The sequence below is a fragment of the Microcebus murinus genome, chromosome 4, assembly GCF_040939455.1.
Source record: "Microcebus murinus isolate Inina chromosome 4, M.murinus_Inina_mat1.0, whole genome shotgun sequence".
NCBI classification, from domain to species: Eukaryota; Metazoa; Chordata; class Mammalia; order Primates; family Cheirogaleidae; genus Microcebus; species Microcebus murinus.
This window is the reverse complement of record NC_134107.1, coordinates 97,477,317-97,498,030: the sequence shown is the minus strand read 5'-3', so window position 1 is coordinate 97,498,030 and position 20,714 is coordinate 97,477,317. Positions and strand designations below refer to the sequence as shown.

Here is a 20,714-nt window from a genome sequence, read left to right as displayed (position 1 = left end):
CCATGGGGAACTGGGCCCGAACTTGGTCTCTTGGCTTCTGGCTTAAACACCTCCAGTCCCTTTTCTCCCGGCCAGGGGAAGCCACTGGTGACCCCTGGCACTACCTGGCTGGGTGTGGGGAGGACTGCATTGTGCGCCCTACTCCTTCTGGGTGCACACAGCACCTGACCTCCTCATCCTCTTTCCCCACAGGGATCAGCAGCAACCAGCCCAGCCAGATGCACCTGAACTCAGCTGCTGCCCAGAGCCCCATGGGCATGAACCTGCCAGGCCAGCAGCCCCTGTCCCATGAGCCCCCGCCTACCATGCTGCCCTCCCCCACCCCCTTGGGCTCCAACATTCCACTGCACCCCAATGCGCAGGGGACAGGAGGGCCCCCTCAAAACTCAATGATGATGGCTCCGGGAGGCCCAGACTCCCTGAACGCCCCCTGCGGGCCTGTGCCCAGCTCCTCCCAGATGGTGCCCTTCCCCCCTCGGCTGCAGCAGCCCCATGGTGCCATGGCCCCCGCTGGGGGTGGGGGCGGGGGGCCTGGCCTGCAGCAGCACTACCCTTCAGGCATGCCCCTGCCCCCAGAGGACCTGCCCAGCCAGCCACCTGGCCCCATGCCCCCCCAGCAGCACCTGATGGCCAAAGGCATGGCTGGGCGCATGGGTGACGCATACCCACCGGGTGTGCTCCCTGGGGTGGCATCAGTGCTGAACGACCCCGAGCTGAGCGAGGTGATCCGGCCCACCCCAACGGGGATCCCTGAATTCGACTTGTCGAGGATCATCCCCTCCGAGAAGCCAAGCAGCACCCTCCAGTACTTCCCTAAGAGCGAGAACCAGCCCCCCAAGACCCAGCCCCCCAATCTGCATCTAATGAACCTGCAGAACATGATGGCGGAGCAGACCCCCTCTCGGCCCCCGAACCTCCCGGGCCAGCAGGGTGTTCAACGGGGCCTCAACATGTCCATGTGCCACCCCGGACAGATGTCCTTGCTGGGCAGGACAGGTGTGCCCCCACAGCAGGGCATGGTGCCCCACGGCCTGCACCAGGGCGTCATGTCCCCTCCACAAGGCCTCATGACCCAGCAGAATTTCATGCTGATGAAGCAACGGGGCGTGGGGGGAGAGGTCTACAGCCAGCCCCCCCACATGCTCTCCCCACAGGGCTCCCTCATGGGTCCCCCTCCCCAGCAGAACCTCATGGTGTCCCACCCCCTGCGGCAGCGCAGTGTGTCTCTGGACAGCCAGTTGGGCTACCTCCCGGCGCCGGGCAGCATGGCCAACCTGCCCTTCTAGAAGTCCCTGCTGGGGGCTGAAGCCGGGGCAATGTTGCAAATATGATAACCTTAAAACGTTCTTCCCCTCCAGTGTTGGGATGGCCTGGGTCAAGGGGTGGGGTGGAGAGGGTGGGAGGGGGCTTGTGTGGGGAGTGGCATTTGTGGAAACCAGATGTGCTGGCAGCTTAGGGGAGGTGGCAGAGTGGGGTGGGCATTTTGGTGTGGGGTTTGTTCCATTTCGGCCACTAGGACTGCCCCTCCCCACTGCCCCCAATTCCTATGGAGCCTCAGTTTTCCCTCTTCCCCTGAACCCTGTCCCCATTCAGCTATGCTTTTGGAGTCCGTCTGGGGGTCTTGGGGGAGAGAGGAAGGAGAGGAGAGGTCTCCCCCATCCCTTTCTGCCACTGTCTCGTCTCTTCATTGCTCGAGCCCCACCTTCCTCCTTTTGGTTCCTCTGCGCCCCCCGTTTTTCCTTCTGTCTTTTCCTGCCTCATTTCCTCTTCCTGCTGATGTGGCTGACCCCTCTCCCACCCCTCCCTGCAGGCGGCTGGCCAGGTGGGCAGGTGCCAGCCGTAGCTGTAAATAGAGCGCTGCGCTTTTGTGCCGGTTTGTGTGTGTGCTGTATTTCTGTGTTTTGATAAACGTCACACAAAAAGATAAAAGAAACCCTTCCCCCTTCAAATTGCTGCCCCCTCCATTCCCCTGGACCCAGGGACATGCTGCCTGACACCCCCACCCACTGTTTGCAGTGTCTCTGGGTCCAGAAGGGATACCATTCCTGTCTCCTCCCCAAATGGTAAAATGACCTAGATGCCCCACACCGAAACTGAGGTCAGACCAGCTAGGCTTCCACCTGGTGAGCCCCAGCAGGGCTGAGACCCCCAGGGCGGCAGCCCGTCTGCTGCTGAGTGATTCAGGGAGAACATGCGTGTATGTGCATGCGTGTTTGCCCACACCAGTGACATGGGGCCCTGACATCCCGCTGTGGACGTCTGGGTGTCCCCTGCTGCTACATCTTAGCCAGAACTTGAAGTCCTTTGTTCCCCAGTCTGGGATGAAGGAAAGGAGGAAGAGGCGGTGGCTGTATGCCCCATTGAGTGGAGCCATGGAGGTGTGGCATGATGCCTCTGGGCCTGTGGCCACAGTAGCCCTGGGCCAGGGAACCTCCAGGGCCCTGACTCTTCCAGAGGGTGCCACCTACTTCTTACCAAAGAAGAAAGCAACAGGGTTTGTCTGAGTCAGTCTGCCTCCCCTCCAGCCGCCACCCCTTGAGGATGGAATAGGGAAAACAGCATCCTGCTGCCTCCTCTCTGCCTGCCCACTCACCGGCAAGGTCCCTCTGCCCAGGGCTCAGGACCATGTACCAGATCTGTCTGTGCCCACCCAGGCACAGCCACTGCCTCCCCCTCAGCTCCCTGCTTTTCCCCGGAAGAGCTCCCCATCCACCTCTGGTCAGAGATGAAGCCATATACGACTGGGTGTTTTGCTCCCCTTGGCCCCAGGAGTAAAAAACTTCTCCTTTTCTCACTTCCTTTCCTGCCTTGTGAGGTGGTGGGGCAGTTCCCTGGCAGGGCCAAGGGCCATTCTAGACAGGGTGTCTTCTACCAGGACCCCGTCCCCAGCCTCCCTGACTTGCAGGGCCTGGTCTCACATTGGCAGCTGTAACGTAAAGGGAACTTGCCCCACTCCCAGTCTGGTGCTGTGCTCTCAGTCCACCGCCAGCCGGGCCCAACGCTTCCTCCGGGCTGGCCACAGGCTCCTGACTCCCTGGCACCTGCCAGGGGCCGTGGCCGGGGCCTCTGTGTGCAGGGGCCGCCTGCCCTCCATCCTGCCAGGCGCTTTGCCCACCTGCCCCAATCTGGGCCCTGTGCCCATGAGCCCCCACCCCTGTCCCCAGGCTTCCCAGCCTGTCTGACTCTAAATGTTTCCTGCCCTGAGGAGAGAGGGGTCAGACTGTAAGAGGCCCAGTGCCCTGCCTGTCCCCTCTTCTCCCACCTCCGCCACAGGCCAGCCTACTTCTTCCCTCCATCCATGGCCATATCCCCAGCCATTTTGTACCATTATATAAATATATATATATAAATATAAATATATAAATACAATATGTGAAGACATCTTCTTGGTTTTTATTTTGAAACAATTTTTAGGCTTGTTCCGGGGGTCTCTGTGCTGCCTGTACTGTATTGACCTATTGACCTGTTTTATAGGTGCCTTTTTATTAAAAAGAAAATTCAAAATGCAACCTCTTGCCTGTTTGCTTCCATGTCTGGCTCCTTCACTGCTATTAGATGCTGGGACTCCAGGGCTTCCTCAGGGTCCCACTGTGAAGACACAGTCCCCTGGGCCACAGCTGTGGTTTCCCCAGCAGGGGCCTCCAGGGAGCATGGCTGATTGCCCTGAGTGGGGCTGAGCAACCGGAATTGCTCTCAGTAAGTGCAAGTGTCCCCGACTCCCCGCCCCTGGGCTGGGGGGGGAGGTGGGGAGAGCCCAGAGCTGCCTGGCAGGCCCCACCCCAAGTGAGCACGGAGCAGCTTCCTCTGGTTCCATCTGAGTGTATCCTCTCAGGGGCAGGGCATGGCCTCCTGGGGCCTGGGGACTTCCCTGCCCAGGCCTGTTTCTTTGCACTCCCCTGCCTGAGGTGACGCCATGGCTGGGGGCTGGATGAGATGACTCCCAGAGGTCACTTTCAGTCTGTCTTCCCCCTCAGGGGTCTACATCTCCATTCTAACTCGCAGCTCCCTCTGCTGTGGCCGGGGGGCCCTCTGCTGAGCCAGCGAGTCCACTGGCCCTGTAGCCTGTGGGAGGGAATAGGGGGAAGACAAAACTGCCTCCTTCCCCATCAGTGCCACGACCCAGCTCCCCTGGGCCACCCTGGGAGCTCTCCACTCCACCTCTAGGTCTTACTCTGTTGCCCGGGCTAGAGTGCAATGGCGTTATCATAGCTCACTGCAACCTCAAACTCCTGGGCTCAAGCAATCCTCCTGCCTCAGCTTCCTGAGTAGCTGGGAATACAGGTATGGGCCACCTTGCCCAGCTAATTTTTTCTATTTTTGGTAGGCACAGGGTTTCACTCTTGCTCAGGCTGGTCTTGAACTCCTGATCTCAAGCAATCTTCCTGCCTCAGCCTCCCAGAGTGCTAGGATTACAGGTGTGAGCCACCACGCCTGGCTTCCAGCCTTAACCTCCAGTCATCCCCTGGTGCTCAGCTTCTCCTGTCTTTGGCAGGTGGCGTAGGAGAGACGGGCAGCTTTGAAGGTTAGCAGCCCTAAAGATGATGTACTCTGGGAAGGGACCGACTTTCCCCTTAGGCAAGGGCAGAAGTAAATGTTGTTTCCTGAGTTCTGGATGGTTAGGATGGGAGGTATGTGGGGCCCTCTCCGCCCAAGGAGATGCAGGTGGGTATAGATATCCTTTGGTTTGCCGTTGAGCTGCTTTCCCCTTTCTGGGCTCCAGCCTCACCCCAGGGCTGGCTGGCAGAAGAGCTGGCAGGGACGTCCTAGAAAGAGAAGTTGGTCCATCTGAGGATGCTGGCCAAGGTGAGCTCTTAGGATCCCAGCTCCTGTTGGAAGGGCTTCCGGCATCACTGTGTGCCCCAAGGAAAGCAGAAACAAAGGGGGGGGCACTGGGACCTAGAAGGTGGTGAGGGAGGTGGCATTCTCTGACTCAGAGAGACTGCTCCTGCGCCAACTGGGGAAGAGTTGGCACAGGGAGGCAGGGCCAGCACAGCCCAGCTTGGTCAGAAGCCGAGACAGGTCACTGCGGAACTTCACGCCGGCAAAAGTGTAGAGCATGGGGTTGAGGCAGCAGTGGGCCAGGCCCAGGAACTCGCACGTGGTGATGGCCACAGGGAGAGAGCCGCTCAGCTCACAGCTGTTGCCCATGGCCTTCAGCCTCGCCAGGGTGTCCAGGAAGATGACGATGTGGTAGGGTGACCAGCAGAGAAAGAAGATGCTCGTCACCAGGATAGCCACTCTAACCGCCTTCTGCCGCTGCGGGCGCCGCTGGGCCTGGCGCAGCCTGTGAACGACGCCCACGTAGCACCAGCCCATCACCAGCATCGGCAGCAGGAACCCCCCGACGTGGTAGAGGAAGCGGGAGGTGAACCAGGCGTTGGTTTCGGCTTGGTTCTCTTGGGAGAAGGTGCAGCGCGGCAGGGAGTTGTTGTGATGGGGCTGGCTGACCTTGGCGAAGAGAATCTCTGGCAAGGCGAAGATGATGCCCAACAGCCAGATGGCGGCGCAGGTGATGTGGATGGAGAGGAGGCGGCGGTGGCGGTAGGCGTGGACGGCATGGACGATGGCCAGGTAGCGGTCCACAGCGATGCAGGCCAGGAGCAGGCTGCTGCAATAGAAGTTGACCTTGTGCAGAGCGAACACAGTTTTGCAGAGGAAGGTCCCCAGGACCCAGCCCACAGAGCCCTCGGCCACCGCAAAGGGCAGGATAAAGACCAGCAGGAGGTCGGCCACAGCCAGGTGGAACAGATAAGTCTCAGTGGAGCTGCGCGTCTGCCGGTGCCGCTCCAGGATCACCAGCACCAGGACGTTGCCCATCAGACCCAGGAGGAAGATGAGGCTGTAGGCCACAGGCATGAACACGGCCTTGAAGGTGGTCATGACGGGCCCCTCCACGGTGGAGCAGAGGTGATTTTCCACTAGTGGGGGGTCCGTGCTGTCATTGTAGTTGTCCAGTTCCTTGTACTGCAAGGACAAGAAGACAGGAGGGTGAGGAACCCCAACTCCCTCGGACATCTTTCTTACCCCTCCAGGCTCACTGCTTCTGTCCTTGCGCCCTGATATGTGCTACTGACCACATTTCAAATTCTTTTTTTTGAGACAGAGTCTCAAACAGAGTCTCGCTCTGTTGCCCGGGCTGTAGTGCCGTGGCATCAGCCTAGCTCACAACAATCTCAAACTCCTGGGCTCAAGCGATCCTCCTGCCTCAGCCTCCTGAGTAGCTGGGACTACAGGCATGCGCCACCATGCCCGGCTAATTTTTCTATATATTTTTAGTTGGCCAATTAATTTCTTTCTATTTTTTTTAGTAGAGACGGGGTGTCGCTCTTGCTCAGGCTGGTCTCGAACTCTGGATCTTGAGCGATCCTCCCGCCTCGGCCTCCCAGAGTGCTAGGATTACAAGCGTGAGCCACTGCACCCGGCCCACATTTCAAATTTCAAATGTTCAAATTTCAACTTTGAACAAATCACTTTGTCTTTTCCAGCTTCAATTTTTCATCTGTAAAAGGGGCTCATTCCCCAGAGAGTAGTGACAAGAGGAAGGGAGGTACAGGGCGTAGACCTGCTTCCTACACGCTGAAGGGCTATATGTCCCTCTCAGTTATTTTGTGTCCTCAGGTACAGATGCTTGCAGGCTCTAGAATCACAGGACTTCAATTTTGGGAATGGATCTGGTTGGGACAAGGAGGCATCTGTTCCAATTCTGAACAGAACAGCGGGCAGGATAACCTAGGATCCCGCTGGGGGCTGGGGTGGGGGTGGGGCTGGTGTGGCCCTATTCCTGATTGTCTTCATTATCATAAAAATGGTAGTAATAGCCTCCCATCCGGTTTAACCCACACCACAAGCTCAAGGTGTGTAATATTATTCATGTTTTATAGATATGTCTTGCTAAAGATCAGGTTTGTTTGAACTGACATTTATCTCCAGAGCCAATGCTTCCCACTAAGCAGCACTGCCTGGGCTTCCCTCTAAAAGCTGCCGGAAGAGCAGCAGATGCAACACTCACTGCCACTTCCCATCGCTGGCAAGCTCCCTTCAGCGAAGAGAGCTCAGAAGCAGAAAGCCCAGAGGCAGAGGGGCAGGAGGATGGGAGGGAGATACAGAGAGGCCAGGCACGGGGAGGGAGGTAGCCTGTTCCAGGTGAAAGAGTCATGCCCATTGTGTCTACGGAAGTTCCCTCCTCCCCAACCTCCTCCCCTTCCTCCTCTTCTTCCTCCTCTCGCCCCATTGCACCTCCTCATCACCCCAGCACTCAGCTTGTTTACCCAGCTAACCGCAAAGGAAGACCTAGTGCCTGTTTTCACACCTTTCACTGGCAGCTGTCCCCTGCACCTGCTCCTCCTCGCTTCCCAGCTCTGTTCTTCCCACTCCTCCCCTGTAAACCCCCTCCCCATGGCAATTCAAAACTAATGAGAACCAACTCATGCGGGTTCCAAAAGGCAATTATATAAATGATGGGCCCCAGGGTGGCCAAGGATGGGATGGGGTACTCTGTCTCCCAGGCTCTGGGTGGTCTCACACTGCTCCCCTTTCAGGAGAGCAAGGGTTCCCCCTCAAGCAGGAGGTGGTTGCCTTGGCTACCATAGGGCTTTTCTTGCCAGGGGCCCCAGTTGTGGGTCACACGCTCACCCCTAATGTGGATAGACCCATTCCCCGACCTGGGTCTTTCCTTCTGGTCCCTGGGGCAGGTGCTCTGTGAGAAGGGGGTGCAGGAGATACACTAGTGCAATGGCAGAGCTCTCTGCCCCTCCCCAGCATCCTCTGCCATTGCCTCAGTCTAGTCCTTCTTCGCCCTAGCGCTCAGGACGACTGTCTCTGCATGGGTTCCGTTCCTGCCAGCTTCTCCACTGCCGTCCACCTCCTGCACGGAGGACAGGGTGAGCTTTGCAGCACGCAAATCTCACCACATCGGTGTCCCGCTCAAAGTCCTTTACTGCTTCCCCATCACCTGTAAGCAGTGTTTTTTTAATTTATTTTTTTCAACTTCACATTTAATAGCAAAGCCAATTATAAGAAAAAGTCATGTTTGGGATCATTTTCATTAATACAAGATTGGAGTAAGTCAAGTTCAGTGTGTTCACACAACAGAATACAACAGTGTTTGAAAAGAAATGAGGTTTGTTGCATGTCCTCTTAGGAAAAGATGTTTAACACACATTGCTGAATTTTAGAACCAATTGCAGGGCATCCCATGTGGCATGATTGCACGGACTGTCTTCCTTTTTGTAATTTAGAGACAGGGTCTCTCTGTGTTGTCCCGGCTGGAGTACAGTGCTGATTCACAGGCTTGATCATAGCTCACTGCAACCTTGCACTCCTGGGCTCAAGGATCTTCCAGCCTCATCCTCCCAAGTAGCTGGGACTACAGTTGCAGCCACCATGCCTGGCTGCATGGATTTTCCTTAAAGAGTACCTGTGACTGTGTGTGCATTACAGGGTTTCCCTGCGGTGGGGATGGTGGTGGTGGTAGTGGGGTGCTCCAGGCTCCCCTCCTTGCTTTTAAACCGGAGCTCTCCACTTTGGGCTTGTGTGATCACACCTAAGCTTTTTTTTTTTTTTTGAGACAGAGTCTCACTTTGTTGCCCAGGCTAGAGTGAGTGCCGTGGCGTCAGCCTAGCTCATAGCAACCTCAAACTCCGGGGCTCAGCGATCCTCCTGCCTCAGCCTCCCGAGTAGCTGGGACTACAGGCATGTGCCACCAAGCCCGGCTAATTTTTTTGTATATATATTTTTAGTTGGTCAATTAATTTCTTTCTATTTTTGGTAGAGACGGGGTCTCGCGCAGGCTGGTTTCGAACTCCTGACCTTGAGCAATCCGCCCGCCTCGGCCTCCCAAAGTGCTAGGATTACAGGCGTGAGCCACCATGCCCGGCCACACATAAGCTTTTATTTAAGAAAATGGTTCTACTTTCATTTGAAAACCATGGACCTGTAGGGTGAGGCCTAAACTCCTCAACAGGGTTCTTTAAATTTCTCCCAAATATGCATTCTTCTCATCTGTCAAACTTTATCTTCTACATTATTGCTTTAGGCCACCCACCATCCTGCTCCTAACACCTGACACATTCCTGTCTCCAAACCTTTGCTCAAACTCTTCCTTTTGCCTGGTGGGCCTTTCTTCCCAAGGGCCTATCTAATTTCTACCCTTCCTTCAAGGCCCATTTCAATCCTACCAGCACCACCACCATCCCCACCGCAGGGAAACCCTGTAATACACACAGTCACGGGTACTCTTTAAGGAAAATCCACGGAGCCAGGTGTGATGGCGCACAACTGTAGCCCTAGCTACAGTTAAATCTTACTTTCCTACATTCCTTCTAGCTTCTTCTATTTGGAATCACATTCTCTCTCCTCCTTATGATATGTATATGTTGTTGTTTTTTTCCCCAGAAGACAGGATCTCCCTTTGTCACCCAGGGTGGAGTGCAGTGGTGCTATCATAGCTCACTGTAACTTCAAACTCCTGGGCTCAAGTGATCCTCCTGCCTCAGCCTCCTGAGTAGCTAGGACTATAGGTACCCACCACCATGCATACTTTAAAAATTTTATTTTTTGTACAGATGGAGTCTTGCTATGTTGCCTAGACTGGTCTCAAACTCCTGGGCTCAAGTGATCCTCCCATCTTGGCCTCCCAAAGTGCTGGGATTACAGGCGTGAGCCACTGCACCCAGCCCCGTGTGCATTTATTATAGCACCTAGAGTTGGGATGTCCATTTCCTCACCAGATGGTGAGGTCCTGGAGGCCTTCTGTGTCCCCCTCCCAAGGCCATATGTTTTACATATGACAGACATGCAGCAGATGTGTGCTCACTTGTTCTGAAAGCAGTTTCCCAAAGAAGGCCAGGGGCCTTTATATCCTGGGACTTCAGGCAAGTGCTTCAGCAGGGACTCACTTCTGTGTCCTTCTGCAATTCCTACCTTCTCCCAATGCCCTTGACAGCCTAGAGCCTAGCTTGAGTTCTCTCTGCCTATTGGAGGTTATTTTCAATGACGTCACTAAATACAACCACTTGACTCATACTGGAACGCAGCAGGAGTCCAAGGAAAAACACTGTGAGATGAGCAGTCTTCATGCAGAGCAAAGTCGTTCGGACAGAGGGAGGAGAGGCACAGGGCCAGGGGCAGTCAGCCGGGCTGGACTATCCTACCTTGGCAGAGGTGGAAGCCTGGCTGGCTGCCTGCTACCCGGTGGAGGGCTGAGGTCCCGCCCACTGGCCCTTGGCGAGACCCACCTCCAAAGCATCCAGGCTGATTGATTTATTGCTCATTTAAAGTCAATGCTCCCAAGAACCTGGATTCAGAGGAGGGTTGGGAGAGCTCTGTCTCTTCCTCTTTGCCAGGAGTTATTTATTTGGCAAAGTGCTCGGGCAGAGAGGGGACAATGCGAGGAGGCTGGTGGGAGTCAGCAGTACATCTCAACAGGAGGTGTCAAACAGACATTTGGGGGCTCGGGAGTGGCATGTGTTAAAGCCACATCCCATACACAGGGGTTCTGGCACCCTCCCCTTCCCCCAAACTATGGAGACAGGTAATAAAGCCAGGTTGGCTAAGGCCTGGAAGGAAGTTGAGGAATTGGAAATCCTAAATCCTGGGGGGTGTAGTGCCAGAGGGAACCCTCCAAGACTCACACCCAGAGCGAACACAATGCAGGCAATTTGGATTAGTGGCTCACTCATTCTTTGACATAAAAAGCCACAGGAACCCAAGGCCTTTTTGCATACACACTCTCTGACAGCAGCATGCCCCTGTATAGACACAGACATGTGCCCAGATGGCGCCACACCAGCATGTGGCATAGGCAGGCACTCCACAGACAATGAATGACCTATGCACAGGCCAAGGACTCGTGCCCCAAAGAGGGCAAGAAAGCACAATGACCAGAATGAGGCTGAGCAGGAGCTAGGAGTCTAGTTAGGAGATAGCTGTGAGCACTAGGGTAGGGGCAGGGGATATGACAGTGTCTGGTGCTGGTGGCAGGGTGGGGAGAGGTGAGGGGAAGGGAGAGTAGAGAGATGCAAAGTGCTTGTTCCTTGCCCCCCACTGGGATCCACAAATGTTATTCTTCTTCCCTCCACTGTAGGACAGAGGCTCCTCCCTGGATAATTAAGGTCTCCGGCCCAGCTTAGTGGCTCACCCCTGTAATCCTAGCACTTGGGAGGCCAAGGCAGGAGGATCGCTTGAGGACAGGAGTTCCAGACCAGCCTGAGCAAGAGTGAAACCCCATCTCTACAAAATATAGAAAAATTAGCCAGGCGTGGTGGTGTGCACTTGTAGTCCCAGCTACTCAGGAGGCTGAGGCAGGAAGATCGCTTGAGTTCAGGAGTTTGAGGTTCAGTGGGCTATGATGATGCCACTGCACTCTAGCCTGGGTAACACAGTGAGACGTTATGTCAAAAGGTCTCCAAGTGCCATCTGTCTTCTCTAAACAATGATGCTGCCCTGTATTGGCCAGCATGGAGCTCAGCTTGCATTTGCTGACTGTGATCCTATGTCAGCAGGTGTGTGTGCGTGTCTAGGGCATTCCTCCGGGGATCTGTCCTGGGTCCCCTCCTTTTAGCATTCTGAGCCCTCCCTTGGATGAGGACATGGCTGGGGGACACATTCAAACAACACAGAGTTCTCCACAAGCTGGAACCATGGGCCCACGCTAGCCAGATAGAATTGCATGGGGAAGAATATGAAACCTAGACTAGGGGGCCGGGCGAGGTGGCTCATACCTGTAATCCTAGCACTCTGGGAGGCTGAGGCGGGAGGATCGCTCAAGGTCAGGAGTTCAAAACCAGCCTGAGCAAGAGCGAGACCTGTCTCTACTAAAAATAGACAGAAATTAACTGGCCAACTAAAAATATATAGAAAAAATTAGCTGGGCATGGTGACGCATGCCTGTAGTCCCAGCTACTCAGGAGGCTGAGGCAGAAGGATTGCTTGAGCCCAGGAGTTTGAGGTTGCTGTGAGCTAGGCTGATGCCACGGCACTCTAGCCTGGGCAACAGAGTGAGACTCTGTCTCCAAAAAAAAAAAAAAAAAAAAATCCTAGACTCGGGTTTAAAACATTATCCATCCAGGGACAAGTCAGAGAAAACCTGGTAACAACAGTTTGTGAGAAAAACACTTGAGAGTTCGTTGGCTACAAGCTTAAGTTGAGTCACTGGGGTGACATGTCTACCAGAAGGGCTATTGTCCCCTTACTCCAGGTGAACAGAAACCTGTAGGTGGGCTGGACAGCAGCCCAGTTTGGTTGGTCTGGACAAGGGCAACCAGTTTGCTAAGGGGTTGGAAAATCCTGCCCCAGAGGAAGTTTTCAGAGGTGTGGCATCTGGGACAGAGAAGACTTGAGTCTGTGAGCTGTTTTCAAGGGTTGGGAAGAGCCCCCACAGGCAAGAAGGCAGGAACCGACTCATGGCAGGAGCCTGCGGGGCAGACCAGGAGGAGTGGGCTGAAGCTGAGGGGCGGGGTGTTTCAGGCAAAGGAGGGCTAACTTTCTAATGGGTAGAGCTGTCGAACAATGGGATGGGGCCCTTGGGAGGGAGAGGAATGTTTGACCAAAGTGTGTGGAAAGAGATTCCTATCTTGAGAAGGAGAAGGCTGGACCCTCCCTCCAAATGCCCCTCCGTCCCAGCTCCCAGATTCTCTGCCTGTCACTCCCTGCCGGAGGCTGAGCTGGTTCTCAGCAGGTTTGTTGCTTCCCAGCACCTGGGAGCTTTTGCCAGTGAATGACCCAGCCTGACCTCGCTTCCCAGCCCCGAGGTGGGACAGGGCTGACTGCTGAGGGCACAGGTCACCGAAGCCAAACCCCAGGACTCCGGAGCCTGAGTCATGCTGGCTGCAGGAGGTGTCTGCACACAGAGGCACAGAAGCTCCATCTCCTTTTATGTCCCTGTGTGGATATTCCCAGCGGAGTCAGGAGCTGTGAGTGAGACCGGCCAGGGCGTCTCTCATTCCAGCCGTCAGTGCAGGGGGTCTGCAGGCGAAAGGCTGGGCTCTGGGGTGAGGGTGTAGGTCTGTACCTCTTCCCCCACTCTTCCTTCAGAAGGCCCAGCCTCCCTAAGGACCATCTGAGACGCTGGCTTCCATCTGTCACCTCTCCTCCCTTTCCCTGCCCCCACCCTTCAGGAGCAAGCCTCTTCCATCTCTACTCAGGGGTTCTGGTCATTAGGAGTGGGCACTGCTCTGGGTGTGGTTTTGAGGGGGAGACTTTAAGCTACCCCTACCTCTGCACCTCGTCATTCAATTTAAAGGGGCCCCCACCTGGCACCCCAATATCTATTTGCGCTTTGGGGACAGGGTCACACAGTCCAAGGCACAGTAGACATGTCTCCCAGGTGAGTGTAGCAACCTCTTAAAACCAGGTCCTGGGTTGGTAGCAATTTGAAACATCTTGCCCCATCACTCCTGAAGGAGAATACTCGTCCTCCTGTCCTGATTCTCAGTTCCAAACACATGGCCACTTTCGACGCTATCCTGCCAGAGGCGCAGGATCAGCCACAGCCTGTGTCCCCAAGGAAGGCAAGAGCTCCTGATGGAGACTGAGTATGTGTGCCTGACCCCAGACTCGCACCACCGCCGCCCCTCCCCACGCTGGCCTCGGGGCTCTTCCTTGTCTCTCACCCTCCAACCACCCTCCCCACTGGGGCTGCTCTGGGACTTTTGACATGGTTGGGGGGAGATCCTGCCCTCCCCCAAGGTGAAGCCCAGAACCAGCCTGAGCCAGTTTTGGTTCCTCTTCTTCACACCTCCCTGGCGAAATGAGGTGGTACATGTGGACCGGCTTTGTAGCCTGTGATGCTGTGATGGCTCTGGTCACACTGGAGTCACAGTTTGTGGTGATTATCTACGGAGGGGTCAGGGGCTCGGACCAGCTTTTCTTTCTTTCTTTCTTTCTTTTTTTTGAGACAGAGTCTCTCACTCAGTCGCCTGGACTAAAGTTCTCATGGCATCAGCCTAACTCACAACCACCTCACAACCTCAAACTCCTGGGCTCAAGCCATCCTTCTGCCTCAGCCTCCTGAGAAGCTGGGACAACAGGTACACACCACGATTCCTGGCTAATTTTTTTCTATTTTTAGTAGAGACAGTGTCTCACTCTCGCTTTGGCTGGTCTTGAACTCCTGACCTCAGGTGATGCTCCTGCCTTGTTTTCCCAGAGTGCTAGGATTACAGGCATGAGACACCACGCCAGGCTGCTTGGACCAGCTTTACCCTGCTCTATAGCAGCTTCCTTTCCTGGCTAGTGTGCAGGCTGGAGCTGAAGGTGTAGTTTATCTCTGGTCTCCTTAAGTGCCCCAGCCCAAGACCTGGTTCTGCTGAGAGGAGGCTCTCAGATCAAGGTTCCTGTAGACAGTGGCTTCTCTAGGTCTGCCTAGATCTGCCTTCTCAGCAGGATGGGTCCCTGGCACACCCACTCCAGGGACCTGGTTCTTCTTGGTTCTGGTTCTTAGCCATCTAGATTTTCTTTTTTCTTTTTTTTTTTTTTTTTGAGACAGAGTCTCACTTTGTTGCCCAGGCTAGAGTGAGTGCCGTGGCGTCAGCCTAGCTCACAGCAACCTCAAACTCCTGGGCTCAAGCGATCCTTCTGCCTCAGCCTCCCGAGTAGCTGGGACTACAGGCATGCACCACCACGCCCGGCTAATTTTTTTGTGTATATATTAGTTGGCCAATTAATTTGTTTCTATTTATAGTAGAGACGGGGTCTCGCTCTTGCTCAGGTTGGTTTCGAACTCCTGAACTCAAAGGATCCGCCCGCCTCGGCCTCCCAGAGAGCTAGGATTACAGGCGTGAGCCACCGCGCCCGGCCTTTTTTTTTTTTTTTTTGAGATAGGGTCTCTGTCACCTGGGTAGAGTGCAATGGTGTCAGCATAGTTCACTGCGACATCAAACTCCTGAGCTCAAGTGATCCTCCTGCCTCAGCCTCTCAAGTAGGTGAGACTACAGGCACAAGCCACTGCACCTGGCTAATTTTTCTGTTTTTGGTAGACATGGGGTTTTGCTCTTGCTCAGGCTGGTCTCCAGCTCCTGACCTCAAGTGATCCTCCCTCTTCAGCCTCCCAGCGTGCTAGGATTACAGATGTGAGCCACTGCGCCTGGCTAGCCATCTAGATTTTTTTCTGTGTGGATCCTGACACAGAAAAATGAATCATGTGGATTCATGACAGTTAGCTACCCACCTTAAGGAAATGGACTAATTTGCTTAACATAGCAGCTAGAGTTTATCTTAGAGTTTGAGAGGAGGAAGGGATTACAGGGTGATCAGCACTTGACTATGGCCAAGAGCCCCCAGTTCTTCACCCAGCATTGGAGTAAAGGGCCCAGTGTTCTAGGAAAGTGAACCAATACTTGGTTTGGACAAGATAGGAAAGGAAATACGAAGCAAAAGGAATAGAAGAAGCTAGACTAACTATTCTCTCCAGAGAGAAATAGCTAAGACCTTTACTGCTGCACTACAAATCAATAAATACTTATTGAGAAGCTACTGCAACTAAGACTCTTCTGCATGCTCCGCCATCCCAGGGCCCTTGTGACACTGTGGGACAGTCTGCCAAGGCTGCTTATGGCCCTGCAGCGAGTGGTGGGATGGAGAAGGTCTGTGCTCTGAGTGGCAATGCCCCGGAGGAAGAGTATGTAGGAGGTCAGTGAAGGCAGGACAAGATACTGGTTGCTGGTTGAAGAGCCTCAAAGCCCATATGGTCCCAGGACTCCCGGGCTCCTGGCTAGACGCTGAGCGAGGGGTCTAGAAACGTTCAAATGCCTGCCCAGGGACCACTCATTGAGGTGTGACATGAAGCAGGTTGCCAGGTCTCTCTCCCTGGGGTAGAGGATTTCTCTGTGATATGGGACATGCCCTGCTGACCCCCTACCCCCTGCTACCACCTGTCTGTAGTAGGTCATGCAGTGAGGTGAGGCGTGCTGTTAGGGGAAACTTTTGAGGTTTCTCAGAAGCCAGGACTGGCCAAGTCTCCAGTTGGTTACTAAGATATCCAACTGGGTCAGGGCTCGTGGTCAGTTGAGCTGTGGGCAGAGGAAGACACCCAGTAACCTAATCAAGTGAGGCCAGCAACCAGGGCTGGGGGCCAGGGCAGGGAGCACATTGCCTTGTCAGGGCAGTGGGTTTTAGTCTCATTTGGGTATTGCCCAGACTGTGCGATTAGGCTCAGGGTAGCTTCATGGGTGTGCAACCTGTGCAGTCCCATGGGGGCTGAACCTAGAAAGACCCCCACTTGGTTTACTGCTCTGTTGTTGCCATCTTGAAACTCCTAATAATTTTTCAACAAAGGGCCCCACATTTTCATTTTGCATTGGGTCCTGCAAATTATGCAACAGGTCCTGGTTACATGGATGGCCAGGCACTGATTTTAACTGGCATTTGGATCCGAGAGGCCAGACTTTGGCTGGTTAACCCTTCCACTCAGCTTCTCCCCATGTTCTCACCACCAAGCCTCGGGATCTGGACAAGTGAGAGGCAGGCTTCTCCGATCGAGTCTAGAAACACAGTTGTTGGAGTTACAGAATAGGCTCCATCCCAGGGAGCCGAAGGGAGTCAACAACATCTCAGGGAGGGTTTAGGGTCAGGAGAGCTGGTGGGAGTCAAGGTTTGGATCCTTCATGATCTAGCCCAAAATCCTTTCCCCAGAGGGAGAAAGGACCATGAAGAAGTTTCCAAAAAACACTTATAACCAGTCCTCTGCTGCTGGCACCTAGGAGCCTGGAAGTCTCTGGCTCAGCTGCTCCCCACATACCCATCTGGGAGCTCAGTGACAACCAAGTCAACTGAACCACTATGCTGCACTGGAGAGACTGGATGGTGGCAGAGAGACATACTGGGGACTGTTTTCTTAGCCCACTCAAGAAATCTTTCCAAGAATACTTTACAGATTCCAGGCTTTTGAGGGAGGCCACAACATGCTCTAAGACATTTTTCAGATTAACAGAGTTCTCTCACCCTGCTCCCCACCCCACTGGGTCCTCTCCCTTGCTGCCATCTGGTCTCATAATCCCTCAGATTAGCACATAATCATTGTCTAAAAGCTTCCAGCGAAGGAGTGTCTTCTTCTGGCTAGACCATAATCTATTTGAGGGCAAAGACCAGGTCCTCAACTTCTCCCTCTGACACAGAATGTGGTGCCCTGATGACAAAATCATAGGGCAGGAGAGGAACAACTACATGTTGAGTGATTGATCATCCATGCTAGCCTCCTGACGTTAAGAAAAATTCCCAAATACTGTCCTGTCTAGTCCCTTACTCCAATCCTAAGGCAGAGGAGAGAATCCCTCCTGAAGAATGCAGAGGCAAAGTATCGCGTTCCCGGCCCCATAGCAATTCGGGGAGGATGCAGGGGAGGACCCAGGTCTCCCGACTCCCTCTAAAGGATGACTATCAAGGGCAGCTGCTCTACTTATCTGCTTCCTTCACAGAATGGAAAATAAAATCTTAAAAGGCAGGATTCTACAGATTCTACAGATCCACAGTGGGACAGGACTCCCAAACTGTCCCCTCTCCCCGGGACCTGGCACAGCATGTTTAGAATTCCAAGCAGGGCCTGGGCAACAGGCAGCTGCCTGTGCTCACTCACCAGGTCCTCCAGGCTCAAGAGGTCCATGTCCAGGGTTAGGGCGTAGTTCATGGCTGTGGCTGTGAGTCACCAGACTGGTCACTGATGTCGAGAGACTCTCCGCCAGGTGCGTCTAGAGAGGTAGCAGCCAGCCAGCCAGCGTCAGCTGCAAATTTAAGCAAATGAGCTGCGCGCTGTCTCCTGGGGCTGCGTAGGGCCCGCTGCCTGCCTCACAACTCATCACTTTTTTTTTCCACTGGGTCTTTTCTGTTTTTTTTGAAGAAAAAGGGAAAATCCCCCACAGCATCAGTGCTAGTCAAGCATTTCAGCTTCTTTCCCGGCAACAGTTGGCTCATCTGGGGCTTGCGACTAGTTTAAAGGCTGCCTGCTCCTCACTCGTCCCCCCTAGTGCCCCAATGAGGGGCTCACACCTTGTGATGAAAACTCTGCACGGGTCAGCTGGCCAAGGAGGGAAACTCCAGCTAGAAAGAGAACAGGAGAAGAACTATTCCAGCACCCTCTCCTCCAAGCTCCCTCCAAATCGTCATCTTCCTCACCACCAGGGAGATCAGCCAGCCCAATTTGCCCAGGACTGAAAGTATCTCATCATGGGAAACCCCTCAGTCCTGGGCAAACCAGGGCACTAGGCCAAACTACCTGCCACCATCCTTTTGCCCAGGTAGGGGCAAATCCCCTTCCCATCCCAACTCAAGTTCAGAAGAGATAGGTTAGAACTTTTCAAAGGGAACAACAGTAAAACAGTACTGAAAGATAAAAATGAAATCACCAAAGGAAGGCACAACCACATAAAGATAAGCCCAGAGTCATTTTCTGATTCAAAAATAATGATGTTCTACCTACAAATTAACTTGATTGGTATATAAATTGTTAACTTCATAGATTACCTGGCTAGAGAGGACTCCAGAGATCATTCAGTCCAACACCCAATTTTTATTTTTATTATTTTTTAATTTTATTTTTTTTTTAAGACAGAGTCTCACTCTGTTGCCTGAGTGAGTGCCGTGGCATCACCCTAGCTCATAGCAACCTCAAACTCCTGGGCTCAAGCAATCCTCCTGCCTCAGCCTCCTGAGTAGCTGGGACTACAGGCGCACATCACTACACCTGGCTAATTTTTTTCTATTCTTAGTAGAGACGGGGTCTTGCTCTTGCTCAGGCTGTTCTCAAACTCCTGAGCTCAAGCAATCCTCCTATCTCAGCCACCCAGAGTGCTAGGATTACAGGCGTGAGCCACCGCGCCTGGCCTCAACTCCCAATTTTCATGTAGGAGGTCCATGAGGCCTGGAGAGGGAGAGTTAGCTTACCCAGGAGCCCACAGCTAACCAGTGGCAGAGCTGGGACTTGAACCCAGATTTTCTGACTCCATATTTAGTGTTTTCTCGACTATACCAGACTGCCACTCTTGCAGGCTCTTGCCCTCGACTCTGCGCTATCTGAGGGCCTCTGTCTTTAAGAAGCCCACCTATAGATGTTGACCACTTTCCCCTTCATGTCTCATCTTTGTGCTTTTTCTTCCAGGAGAGGCATTTCCTCTCTTGGTCCACAGCGATGTAAAAACAATGACTGCACACACAGAAACTTATTCCTCATGCTGAGTCAAAATACGCCTTTCTGTAACTCCTCCCCAGAGGTCCTGGCTGTGCCTTCTGTCCAGACTGTCTAGCTCCCTCTTCCAGTAAGTGTCCTCTGAAGACAGCACGCCCCTGCAAGCCTTCTCTTCTCCAAAACACACGTCCCCAGTGTCTTCATTCATCGAAGACTTGGTTTCTGGGGACCTCATCATCCTGTTCTTTGACCTCTGGGTGATTTCTGGTTAATGGTCAAGATATTATCTGATTAGGACAAAATATAGGAAGATATGAGTTTCCTTGTTCAAGATTCTATACTTTTTTTTTTGAGACAGAGTTTCACTATGTTGCCTGGGCTAAAGTGCTGTGGCATCAGTCTAGCTCACAGCAACCTCAAACTCCTGGGCTTAAGCAATCCTTCTGCCTCAGCCTCCTGAGTAGCTGGGACTACACGCATGAGCCACCATGCCCGGCTAATTTATTCTCTCTATATATTTTTAGTTGGCCAATTAATTTCTTTCTATTTTTAGTAGAGACGGGGGTCTCGCTCAGGCTGCTTTTGAACTCCTGACCTTGAGCAATCCTCCCGCCTCAGCCTCTCAGAGTGCTAGGATTACAGGCGTGAGCCACCGCACCTGGCCAAGATTCTATACTTTTATAACTGCGATTCAATTGGTCTTCCCTGTAGACTCCCACTCCCCTTAGCAACATGCCTACTGGATTTCATTTTGATGATTCTAAGCCATCATTTTAGCCTATAAAGGGAAACTTTCGTGATCCTGATTTGGTCGTCTGGTGACATGATGACAATGTAGATAAACCATCCTTGTGTTTGTCCAAGCCCTGATGAAAATATGGACAGGACAAAGCCAAAAGCAGAAGACCTGGTTCCTGCCATTAAAGACCTACTGTTCCTGGAGGCCAGAGAAGACCTCATGGAAGAAGTAGGACACCAGCTGGACATCGAAGGCTTGGAGGGAGTGAAGGCATGACGTGCCCAGAGGAGTGGGGACACAGTGAGGGTGTAGGAGTTGATGATGACTGCATGAAAAAATGTGTAGGAAGAATTACCCTGCACACCGTGGGCACTCTGTGTGTGGTGTTGTGGTTACGGTGATGATGACGGTGATGAAGAAGATAAGAGGGAGCAGGGGGAGGAGGCAGGAGGAGGTTGGAGTGTGCACTGGACAAGGTGGGAGTTGCTTTTGTGGCCTGCTCCTCTCCTATTCTTCCCACGGTTGTACATTTCCCAAGATGTGCTGCTGGCCCAGAAGAAGGGGTTGTGGGGAAGCCAGGACAACTTCTCAGGTGCAACAGCAGCAGACTCTGGCCAGTAGTTTCAACTCTGATGGTTGGGGCAGCAGCAGGAAGGCTGTTTACCACCCTCTCTGTGGCTGACCTGGGCCTTATGGAATAGACACCCCCGTGACTGTCACCTGAACTCCTCTCGAGTCCTTTGACTTCCCGGTGCTTCTTGCAACCTGGGCCCATTCAGATATCTCTTCCTTCTCTCCAGATATTGGGATACACTGCAGGTTCCCAGGATCCATTTGTCCTAGCTATTGACTTTTGATGGT

General features: G+C 53.5%; 2 protein-coding genes across 4 annotated transcripts in view; one reads left to right on the top strand and one right to left on the bottom strand.

Annotated features, from left to right (window-relative positions):
- Positions 1-3,377, top strand: part of BCL9L (BCL9 like) — a 28,268-nt gene extending 24,891 nt beyond the window's left edge. For all 3 annotated transcript variants that reach the window (XM_012773594.3, XM_012773591.3, XM_012773589.3), the window contains one exon: positions 193-3,377. In XM_012773594.3, the coding sequence (XP_012629048.2) occupies positions 193-1,286 (1,094 nt within the window). In that variant the 3' untranslated portion in view covers positions 1,287-3,377. The remainder of the gene's footprint in view (positions 1-192) is intronic.
- A 1,518-nt stretch (positions 3,378-4,895) lies between these two features.
- Positions 4,896-17,730, bottom strand: CXCR5 (C-X-C motif chemokine receptor 5). Its single transcript, XM_012773596.3, has 2 exons — positions 17,570-17,730; positions 4,896-5,964 (listed from the first exon to the last, which is right to left on the bottom strand). Exons 1-2 carry the CDS (start codon positions 17,618-17,620, stop codon positions 4,897-4,899), a joined length of 1,119 nt encoding a protein of 372 aa, XP_012629050.2. The 5' UTR covers positions 17,621-17,730; the 3' UTR covers position 4,896.
- Positions 17,731-20,714: the final 2,984 nt, after the last annotated feature.